At 49.8% G+C, this 10,734-nt stretch overlaps 4 protein-coding genes across 4 annotated transcripts; all 4 read right to left on the bottom strand.

Annotated features, from left to right (window-relative positions):
- Positions 1–960: 960 nt before the first annotated feature.
- Positions 961–2,709, bottom strand: LOC133359686 (histone H2A-like). Its single transcript, XM_061578199.1, has 2 exons — positions 2,584–2,709; positions 961–1,452 (listed from the first exon to the last, which is right to left on the bottom strand). Exons 1-2 carry the CDS (start codon positions 2,652–2,654, stop codon positions 1,044–1,046), a joined length of 480 nt encoding a protein of 159 aa, XP_061434183.1. The 5' UTR covers positions 2,655–2,709; the 3' UTR covers positions 961–1,043.
- Positions 2,710–2,728: 19 nt separating this feature from the next.
- On the bottom strand, positions 2,729–3,432 carry LOC133359689 (histone H3). The gene has a single exon (XM_061578203.1). It carries the CDS (start codon positions 3,137–3,139, stop codon positions 2,729–2,731), a length of 411 nt encoding a protein of 136 aa, XP_061434187.1. The 5' UTR covers positions 3,140–3,432.
- Positions 3,433–4,183: 751 nt separating this feature from the next.
- On the bottom strand, positions 4,184–4,962 carry LOC133359692 (histone H2B type 3-B-like). The gene has a single exon (XM_061578206.1). The coding sequence runs from the start codon at positions 4,632–4,634 to the stop codon at positions 4,233–4,235; it is 402 nt and encodes a 133-aa protein (XP_061434190.1). The 5' UTR covers positions 4,635–4,962; the 3' UTR covers positions 4,184–4,232.
- An 851-nt stretch (positions 4,963–5,813) lies between these two features.
- LOC133359681 (histone H1.5-like) lies at positions 5,814–9,693 on the bottom strand. Its single transcript, XM_061578194.1, has one exon. The coding sequence runs from the start codon at positions 7,379–7,381 to the stop codon at positions 6,719–6,721; it is 663 nt and encodes a 220-aa protein (XP_061434178.1). The 5' UTR covers positions 7,382–9,693; the 3' UTR covers positions 5,814–6,718.
- Positions 9,694–10,734: the final 1,041 nt, after the last annotated feature.

The raw sequence follows: 10,734 nt of genomic DNA, 5'->3' as shown, positions 1-10,734 counted from the left end.
GCGGGGCGGGGCCACGGGGGAGCGGGGCGGGGTCAAGCGGTGGGAGGCGGAGCTTAGCGCGATGGAGGGAGGGGCCGTTGGCGAAAAGGGGCGGAGTCTACAGTCGAGAATACAGTACCGGGGGCGAGGAGGCGGGGCTAACAGTGATAGGGGCGTGGCCCACGGCGCTGCATCTCGTGCAGATTGTTACTACTCACTGTGTCTGCTCCAAGCTGCACTCACGTAGGTACATACTTGTGCAATACTATTATTTTTTTGCAGAACGGTTACTACTACTTTATTGTTTCTTATGTTCCACTCCGTCTACGTTTCCATCTACTTATTGGCGCCCATTTTTTGCCATTTCATTTTATTATAGCCATTCAATTGTTCGGTCCTACCAGCCACCCCACAGGGACCTGTTTTCACCAACGCACAGCAATATTCGTTCCAAGACCAACCCCGGGCACACGTCCCACAGCCCCTTTTAACTCCTCAATCTCCGCTCCCAATACACATTCGCATCCAGCACGCCTGGTCCGGGTGACGTCACTGCCCTTTAACCCCTGACCCCCCCTGTCCGGCTCTTATTTCCCGCGCGTGTGTGAAAAAAAATTAAGATTGATTGGTGCGTGTTGTGAGAGCGGAGATGTCGTGTTTTCGTGGTGCGTGGTGCGTGAGGGTGGCTCGCAGATCCCTTGAAGTGCTTGAACCATTCTCCGACTCCTCTTCATATGTAATCTGACCACTCAAAAAGAGCGAGTTTTATTCTTTAAAAAAACACGATACTTTCTTCCAATAGGCACCTCAATTTATTCTAAACCATGTTCCATGATTGATGCAATGTTGGAATGCTGCTCAAATACCGTTCCTAAATTAGATATAAAGGGTATCTGGAATGAGCAGAGAATTCGTTTAATTGCGTGCAATTTGGGACGAGGGCAACTCGACGACGGTGTCCTTATTAATAACAAAACCCCTGTGCACTACTGTCCGAGCTCTTTGCAAGCAAGTGGGTGGCTCTGAAAAGAGCCGTTGTTGTGGTGGTAGAGGCGGCGGCGCGTTCACTTCTTTGCCTGAGAGGTCTTCTTGGGCAGCAGCACGGCCTGGATGTTGGGCAGCACACCGCCCTGGGCGATAGTCACGCCGCCCATGAGCTTGTTGAGCTCCTCGTCGTTTCGCACGGCGAGCTGCAGGTGTCGGGGGATGATCCTCGTCTTCTTGTTGTCGCGGGCGGCATTGCCAGCCAGCTCGAGGATCTCGGCAGAAAGGTACTCGAGCACGGCGGCCAGGTAGACGGGTGCTCCAGCGCCGACCCGCTGGGCGTAATTGCCCTTGCGGAGCAGCCTGTGAACGCGACCCACGGGGAACTGCAGGCCGGCGCGGGAAGAGCGGGACTTTGCCTTGGCGCGAGATTTGCCACCGGTCTTGCCGCGTCCAGACATCGTTAAGGGACCTAGGATGCAAAAAGCACTGGAGACAAAGTACGAACGATTTGTGACGTTAACACGCACCACGGGAGCGGCTTTTATAGCGGAGACGAGGATCGTAGAGCGCGCCGCTGCTGATTGGCTCCTCTCGCTCGAGTCCCGCCCTCTCCTTGAGCCACCAATGACAAGCCGGGACGCGAGGATTCGATGTTGACTTTCATTATTTGTATCCATATATATTTTAATGCGCACACGCATCTTATGAATTAAACCATGCGATACACGTACTTAATAGGTTAAAGTTTTAAGCATGATAGAGTTAATTTATGGGCGCGTGCTGGCAAGTCAAACTTATAAGCGGATTCCGCAAATATCAATGTATTATTGATTATAATCATCATTTTGAGGGACCGCATTGGTTATAAGAAATCATTGTGATAGCCTTGAGCTCGTGATTGATCGCCCACGTGCCTATACGGTGTATATATATATTCCTTTAACCGCCTGTTCGGGCAATGCCTAAAAATATATGTGCGTGAATAATTCAGTCTCAGTTTGCAAAATGTGAACTTCTTATCAGCTCGGGCTTGAAACAGCATACACCAATATCTTTGGGTTTAATCTATATATATAAAATCGTGAATGTCTGTCTGTCTGTCTGTGTGTGGATGTCGGACCATACGCACTTTCATTGGACGCCGGTTGCCCCTGGCAACGGCTAGCGACGGGCTAGCAGTTGCGGGGCGGACGCCATCTTTAATTCCCGTTAAAAATAGGCGCACGCATTAACACGCGACTCTGAGGTAAATTCATCTAAGTTTCACGTCCTCTTTACTCCCCCCCCCACCACAATGTGTGCTATTACTATTATAGGGTCGGTAGATTATTAAATTATAGCGATTACACAGTATTATTGAAGCGCGGGGGGGGGGGGGGAACGGCACCCGTACCCAGCGTCAGCCGGTTGGCAAAATCAGGCGAGGCGGGAGGCTCTGCACGGTGCTAGGCCTCCACACCCACCACGCGACTCTGAGGTAAAATACATTTCACCAAAATAACCCTTTTGTTGTACATTATGTAAACATGGTTTCACAACGCTTATATACAACACCAACGTGTGATGTTGAAGAATATGAGCGGCGGGGTATAGAAAATGAACTTGATTGTCGCTTACGCCTGACGACTCGTGAGAGCCGTGACCAGCAAACGAAGGTTTCCGGCACCCGAACTTTGAAGGACACACATGGAAGCTTTCTCACGAGTAAGTGGTGGCTCTGAAAAGAGCCTTTGTGTTGTGCTTTGAGGGCCGAGCTGGGCGTTCAAGCGCGCTCGCCACGAATGCGGCGGGCGAGCTGAATGTCCTTGGGCATGATGGTGACGCGCTTGGCGTGGATGGCGCACAGGTTGGTGTCCTCGAAGAGCGCGACAAGGTACGCTTCGCTGGCCTCCTGCAGAGCCATGACAGCGGAGCTCTGGAAGCGCAGGTCGGTCTTGAAGTCCTGCGCGATCTCCCTGACGAGGCGCTGGAAGGGCAGTTTGCGGATGAGCAGCTCGGTGGACTTCTGGTAGCGGCGGATCTCGCGCAGAGCGACGGTGCCGGGCCTGTAGCGGTGAGGCTTCTTGACGCCGCCCGTGGCCGGAGCGCTCTTTCGGGCCGCCTTGGTGGCGAGTTGCTTGCGGGGGGCCTTGCCGCCCGTGGACTTGCGAGCCGTCTGCTTGGTGCGAGCCATGGCTTGGTGAGGGCAAAGATTCTCACAGGCGGGGAGGAGAAGGCGGCTTATGTAGCCCAGAGCGCGCGCTCACTGGTCAGCGGAGTCGTGACGTGCGAAGAAGGGGCGCGTGCTGATTGGTTGGCAGCGTGCAATGATCTCGAGTCGTCAACTCTTCTTCATCAACGAAATGTTCTCACTTTGGAGCATTGCAGAATGCCGCATCACGATGCAGTAGTTCCGTTTGAGCGCCGTCCATGTCTTTAACGAATCTTATTTTCTCAAGCAAACACCTTTCCGAAGACAACTTTACAGTGCTCCGCGTGATCTAAATAAAGTGTGCAGAAACTGCGCTTCATTGGAAACAGTAATACGTAAAAAATATTCTTTGTTTCTTTCGGTAAAGTCACGTATAAAGAAAAAATAATAGCATACGACGTTTCGATTGCAACACAAGCAATCATCAAGCATAATGAAATAGCGACGTAAAATCTAACCAGAAAAAAATTATAGACAGACATATAAGCAGACAGATATCACCAATTTGTTTCTTTATATACGTGACTTTACCGAAAGAACCAAAGAATAATTCCTGCAGTCACGAAAGCTCCAAAGTTAATACGTAAAAATGTCGGAAAGGTGATCACAGGGATAGATATCTATTCTCTTGGCATTGAGATGATGATCATCAATTATACTGCAAGTCATCCATGCTAGGCGCTTACTTTTACATAGATGCACACGTGCAAAATGTTAGTTCCTGCCCGAAAATACAACCACGAATTAAATATATTGCATTGCAAGGTTTTGGCACCAAATATCCAATGTAATATCTGAATGGGCTGCAGATGAAATCAATGGACAAACAAGTCCAAGAAATGCCTGCTGGTGAATATGATGTGCCATGAATATTGTTATCGCTTTTATTCCCGTGGAAACAGGTTAAAATGCGTTCCATCTCTCCATTCCACTCAATGAGCGAACAATGTCCCCGCGTGAACCGGGGCTTTGTTGGAAGTTTCGTTTCGTACTCCTGCTAGGACTGGTACAAGCAGGTTCGGAGAGGTGGGTGGCTCTGAAAATAGCCTTTGTAATTAATGGTGGAGTCGAGGCTTCACTTGGAGCTTGTGTACTTGGTGACGGCCTTGGTGCCCTCCGACACGGCGTGCTTGGCCAGCTCGCCGGGGAGCAGCAGTCGCACTGCGGTCTGGATCTCCCGAGAAGTGATGGTGGAGCGCTTGTTGTAGTGCGCCAGGCGGGACGCCTCGGAAGCGATGCGCTCGAAGATGTCGTTGACGAACGAGTTCATGATGCTCATTGCCTTGGACGAGATGCCGGTATCGGGGTGCACCTGCTTCATCACCTTGTAGATGTAAATGGCGTAGCTCTCCTTCCTGCGGTGGCGTCGCTTCTTGCCATCCTTGCGCGTAGCCTTGGTCACAGCCTTCTTGGAGCCCTTCTTGGGAGCAGGAACCTTGGCCGGCCCAGCGCTCTTTGATGCGGGAGGATCGGGCATGTCGACGCGTCGTAGGCAGCAGCTTCAGGTCAGAACAGACGGGAAGCGAATGTGGATGTCGCTCGCGCGTTGAGCTCCTTTTATAGGAGGCGAGATGCAAATCAGAGGATCGTAGTGCGCGGCGCTGCTGAGTGGCTCTTTTAGTACCGTCCCTCTCCATCAGCCTCCAATGAGAAACGCGGACGCGATGTTCACTTTAATATCGATTTTACTGCAAAAAGGACTGGTGAATATAACACAATGTAATGTCCAAACATGTGTATTAGTGAATTGCAGCCATGGCATTGCCTTTGTTTAAAAAAGGATGACTAGAAAACCCAATACAGTATATTGTGTTTTGAGCGTGGGTTTTTTTGTTTCTTACGAGGGATTGTTTGACCACTCGTCTAATACGGCGCACGGGCGTTTTATGAACGCAATTTGGAAAAATACAAGCGCTCGGTGGAGAAAAATAACTTCGCTGTTGTGCTGTACAGGTGGAGATTAGCATTCCGGCACGCTCCGTCAATTAGGACGAGTGTGCTGTAAGATTGTGGCGCCAAATGCTCGACGTAATATCGGAATCGGCTGCAGCTGCAAATAATTCACGCAAAATACCAGAAATGGGTACTGTATTAAGGCGTTCAAGAATTACGCCTTGTTAAATGTGACGTGAATATCATGATTTCTTTCATTCATTCATGTGGAAGCAGATGAAGACTCGCCAACTCAACAAGCGAACGTCCAGCACGCTCACAACAACCCAGGACATGTGCTCCATTCAGAGCGTGTTTGGCAACACTGGCGCAAGCAGTTTCGAAGAGGTGGGTGGCTCTGAAAAGAGCCTTTGGGTTGGCTTAGTGTGCGAGAGATGGGCGCTCAGCCTCCGAAGCCGTAGAGAGTGCGGCCCTGGCGCTTGAGGGCGTAGACCACGTCCATGGCGGTGACGGTCTTGCGCTTGGCGTGCTCCGTGTAGGTGACGGCGTCGCGGATGACGTTCTCAAGGAAGACCTTCAGGACGCCGCGGGTCTCCTCGTAGATGAGGCCCGAGATGCGCTTCACACCGCCGCGGCGAGCGAGGCGGCGGATGGCGGGCTTGGTGATGCCCTGGATGTTGTCGCGCAGCACCTTGCGATGGCGTTTTGCGCCTCCCTTGCCGAGCCCCTTACCGCCTTTACCGCGTCCAGACATTGCGACTACTTGTGACAAAGCTCCTCGCGAGAGACTGCGCGCTCAGCTTGCAGCAGCAGCCGCCTTTATACCCGAAGCGTGGCGACGTCACCGACCACCCCTGCCCTCCGCGATGGCTCCGCCTTAAACCTTCCACCTTTAACCTCTGCGACGAAGAAAACCCTCCACCGTCGTCAATAACACTTCCTTGACATGTATAATATGCGACGCTTTGGGCAATGGCCCTTCTTCGAAGCACTCTGGAATGATATTGGCACACCCGCAGCGAACGCCAGAGGAACGCCATCTGTTGCAAGATTGCACGTGGAGTGAATAATACAATAGTTGAGTGAACGTCACCAACTAGTTCTCCCAAAGTAAGAAAGATATTGCAAACAATGCGATATTTACGTATATAAATTAATTTTAATAGAAGTTTAGATGGTGCACCGCAATGTTTACAAAACAAAAACAAAGTGAAAAGGCGGAATGAGCGAATGAAGGCAAATTGAGTAAAGCTGTCTGGAATCAATACATTTTTAGACTAAATTCCATATTTGGCACCAGTAGCATGATGACGGAATGAAGAGGTGCAACACATAATCAAAATTGGAGATTCGTCAAGAATGCATCATTTTGAATCTGGATTTAGATTAGAATCGCCAGCGAGAATGCTGACGTCGCTGAGATTACTCTGCACTCAGTTCGAGTGAGGGAGCTGCCACCCGCCTCGCCTGTGTTTGTGATCCCTGCTTTCGGGCTCGATCACTCCCATCACATCAATGCTTAAAACACATCGAGTGGGTGAAATGTTACACAGTTAATTTGAACTAATTGAAGCGCAGCAGCATCTGGTTCACTTTTTTAACGAAGTGGGTGGCTCTGAAAAGAGCCGTTGAGGTGGAGTGAATCGAGCGTCGGTCGTCCCATCGGATTCACTTCTTTGGCGCAGTCTTCTTGGGCTTGGCCGCGGCCTTCTTGGGCTTGGCCACCTTGGGTTTGGCGGCCTTGGCCTTGACGGTCTTGGGCTTAGCGACCTTGGGCTTCGCAGCCTTGGGCTTGGCTGGGCTCTTCGCCGCCTTCTTGGGCTTAACAGCCGACTTCACCTTTTTGGGGCTCTTGGCCGCCTTGGCAGCCGCGGGCTTCTTTGCTTTCTTGGGAGACTTCTTGGGCGCGGTCTTCTTGGCTGCCGCGGGCTTCTTCACCTTCTTGGCTGCCGCGGGCTTTTTAGCTGCGGGCTTTGCCGTTGACGACTTGGGCTTCGCCTTTGCGGCAGCCTTTTCCTTGTTGAGTTTGAAAGAGCCAGACGCGCCGCTGCCCTTCACTTGCGCCACGGCGTCTTTGGCCACGAGCTTCTTGATGGCCAACTTCACGCGGGCATTGTTCTTCTCCACGTCGTATCCTCCGGCAGCAAGCGACTTTTTGAGCGCAGGAAGAGACACGCCGTTCCTCTCCTTGCTGCTGGCCAGAGCCTTGAGGATGAGCTCGGACACGCTGGGGCCGACCTTCTTGGCCTTTGGAGCGGCGCGCTTCTTCTTGGGGCTTTTAGGCGCTGAAGTAGCCGCAGCTGGTGGTTGAGCAGGAGCAGTTTCCGCCATCTCAAGACGTCGCTTTTATCGCCTCGCCTCTTTGAAACCGAAATCAGCGCTCTCACGAATTCGAACAGAGCGTCCTCCAGGCCCGAGGTTATTATAGAAGCGGCGTACTGAAAGCGGACGTCGCTGAGATCATCCAGCACTCAGCTCTAGTGAGGGAGTTGCCTCCATACTCACTGTGTTTATCACGCCTGCCTTTGGGCTCGATTACTCCCGTAACGTTCATACTTACATGCATCTAGTTAATACATCATCACGAAGATCACTTCTTTAATGTACGTTACTTATGCAATATACGACAATGCTCACGATATAAATTATAATTCTAAACAAGTGAACAACCAACATTTGGGAGACATTGTTCGGTCAGGGCAAGATATGATGATTGTCGGTTTTCAAAAGTGTTACTGATGAACACTATTTAAAACGCACTCGAATTTTTTGCAAGACAAGATGCTTCAAAAGACTACTCATATTTAATTCCAACAAAATATTTTCTATTTAAGTTTTGCCTCGCGCGCTCGCGATTCCTCCTCTCGCGCTATGGTGAGGACTGCGCGCCATGTCAATCGTCCCTTGTCACCGAACTTTTAACTGGACGTTTTAATCGAACTTTGAAATGAATAAATTTATGGATTTTCAGATGGACAACAAACTGAAGAAAATTACTCAAAATTAACCGACATTATATGGAAAGTTTAACATTTTACGTGGCAAGAGATGAGTAGCTCACGCACTGCAGAAGGGTCGCGCGCCTTGAAGGCACGGTGCACAATCATCACCACTCAAATTCAACTCAAGTGACTCCGCAGTCGAATGTTTAAAGAAAATATATAATCTTACGTTTAATGCATTGACAGAGTTGATATTCTAGGAGCGCAGGATGGTTCATGCGATGAGTTGTTTTTACTGCAATAAGTAACACGTATTTACTGCACTAAGTAACACGAATGAGTAATCATTGGAAAGATGTTATTAACCATGTAAAAAATATTTAACTACACATATTTGTACCATCTTATTTGACAGGTAATATTATACTTTCGCGAGTGTTAACATCCCCAGCGTTTACCAGTACTTTTATGCTTACTATCAGCTAACACCGGCCACAACCCTGAGCTAATGTGCTCATTTGTTCTCTTTTAGCCCCGACACCCCCGCCACTTCCCGGCAACCACATTCAGATAAGCCCCCCTCTTCCCCCCTGATTTGTTATTTTATTATTTATATTGTTTTAGTTATTTATTATTATTGTTTTACCTACGTGACTTTACCGAAAAAACCAAAGAGTATGAATCATTGCAGTCACGAAAGCTACAAATTTAGAACGAATGCAATAATCATTCGTTCCACGCGCATGTGAAGAGGCGTAGTAGATTGGTTTATGCACTTCTGGTAGGAACGAAGTGGACCAGACTCCAATAGATTATATCGTGCGTCCGTTTGTCCGTCCGTCCGTCCGTGTGTCAACATCGCCCCCTACTGCAAACACTTGGCATGACCCTACAAAAACATTTAGACTCAGTGACGCTATCCTGGCTAACCAAGTGTAGCATTCCCTTATAATTCCCTCAGATAGCTTTTAATTACAATGTTACATTCCCTGATGTTTTTAAAAAGCAAAATTGACATTTAAAGCTTCAACATAAATAATTAAAACATTTATATTAACAATTAACCCACGGCGGCCTAAGGCCTACAGCTAGGCCTAAAGCCTAGACCTAGGCCTCAAGCTCTCCCTTCGTATAGTTCCCCCGCGTGTGTGAAAGGGAGTAAATGGTTAACAAGGTTACATTCCCTGATGTTTTTTAATAGAAACATTTACATTTAAAGCTTTTACATAAATAATTAAAACATTTATATTAACAATTAACCCACGGCAGCCTAAGGCCTACAGCTAGGCCTAAAGCCTAGACCTAGGCCTCAAGCTCTCCCTTCGTATAGTTCCCCCGTGTGTGTGAAAAGAAAGTAAATGTTTAACAATGTTACATTCCCTGATGTTTTTAAATAGCAACATTTACATTTAAAGCTTCAACATAAATAATTAAAACATTTATATTAACAATTAACCCACGGCGGCCTAAGGCCTACAGCTAGGCCTAAAGCCTAGACCTAGGCCTCAAGCTCTCCCTTCGTATAGTTCCCCTGTGTGTGTGAAAGGCAGTAAATATTTAACAATGTTACATTCCCTGATGTTTTTTTAATAGAAACATTTACATTTAAAGCTTTTTCATTAAAAACAACTCCCTACCTCCCCCCCCTCGTCGGCGGCTCTCCAGCCGAGCCAGGCCTGGGAATCTCTCCCCCGCTCGGGGTGTATTGGGCGGGGCTACAGCGGCAAGGGGCGGGGCTACAGCGGCAGGGGGCGGGGCTACAGCGGCAGGGGGCGGGGCTACGCGGCAGGGGGCGGGGCTACAGCGGCAGGGGGCGGGGCTACAGCGGCAGGGGGCGGGGCTACGCGGCAGCGGGCGGGGCTACAGCGGCAGGGGGCGGGGCTACGCGGGGCTGGGCGGGGACACCGAGATGGGGCGGGGCCACGGGTGGCGGGGCGGGGTTACGCGGGTGGAGGGCGGGGTCAAGCGGTGGGAGGCGGAGCTTAGCGCGATGGAGGGAGGGGCCGTTGGCGAAAAGGGGCGGAGTCTACAGTCGAGAATACAGTACCGGGGGCGAGGAGGCGGGGCTAACAGTGATAGGGGCGTGGCCCACGGCGCTGCATTTCGTGCAGATTGTTACTACTCACTGTGTCTGCTCCAAGCTGCACTCACGTAGGTACATACTTGTGCAATACTATTGTTTTTTGCAGAACGGTTACTACTACTTTATTGTTTCTTATGTTCCACTACGTCTACGTTTCCATCCACTTATTGGCGCCCATTTTTTGCCATTTCATTTTATTATAGCCATTCAATTGTTCGGTCCTACCAGCCCACCCCACAGGGACCTGTTTTCACCAACGCACAGCAATATTCGTTCCAAGACCAACCCCGGGCACACGTCCCACAGCCCCTTTTAACTCCTCAATCTCCGCTCCCAATACACATTCGCATCCAGCACGCCTGGTCCGGGTGACGTCACTGCCCTTTAACCCCTGACCCCCCCGTCCAGCTCTTATTTCCCGCGCGTGTGTGAAAAAAAATTAAGATTGATTGGTGCGTGTTGTCGTGAGAGCGGAGATGTCGTGTTTGCGTGGTGCGTGGTGCGTGAGGGTGGCTCGCAGATCCCTTGAAGTGCTTGAACCATTCTCCGACTCCTCTTCATATGTAATCTGACCGCTCAAAAAGAGCGAGTTTTATTCTTTAAAAAAACACGATACTTTCTTCCAATAGGCACCTCAATTTATTCTAAACCATGTTCCA

The sequence above is a fragment of the Lethenteron reissneri genome, chromosome 65 (genome assembly GCF_015708825.2).
Source record: "Lethenteron reissneri isolate LAM-NWPU_2019-01 chromosome 65, ASM1570882v1, whole genome shotgun sequence".
NCBI lineage: Eukaryota > Metazoa > Chordata > Hyperoartia > Petromyzontiformes > Petromyzontidae > Lethenteron > Lethenteron reissneri.
The sequence above is the reverse complement of the archived record's forward strand: the minus strand, read 5'-3'. Positions and strand labels throughout refer to the sequence as shown.

Bases quoted from the DNA above. Each gene is read 5' to 3' on its own strand.
- LOC133359692 (XM_061578206.1), bottom strand. From the start codon at position 4,634: ATGCCCGATCCTCCCGCATCAAAGAGCGCTGGGCCGGCCAAGGTTCCT.
- LOC133359681 (XM_061578194.1), bottom strand. From the start codon at position 7,381: ATGGCGGAAACTGCTCCTGCTCAACCACCAGCTGCGGCTACTTCAGCG.
- LOC133359689 (XM_061578203.1), bottom strand. From the start codon at position 3,139: ATGGCTCGCACCAAGCAGACGGCTCGCAAGTCCACGGGCGGCAAGGCC.
- LOC133359686 (XM_061578199.1), bottom strand. From the start codon at position 2,654: ATGTGTGTCCTTCAAAGTTCGGGTGCCGGAAACCTTCGTTTGCTGGTC. The intron at 1,453-2,583 runs GTAAGCGACAAT...CTTTGTCTCCAG, and splicing joins GCTCTCACGAGTCGTCAGGC to TGCTTTTTGCATCCTAGGTC.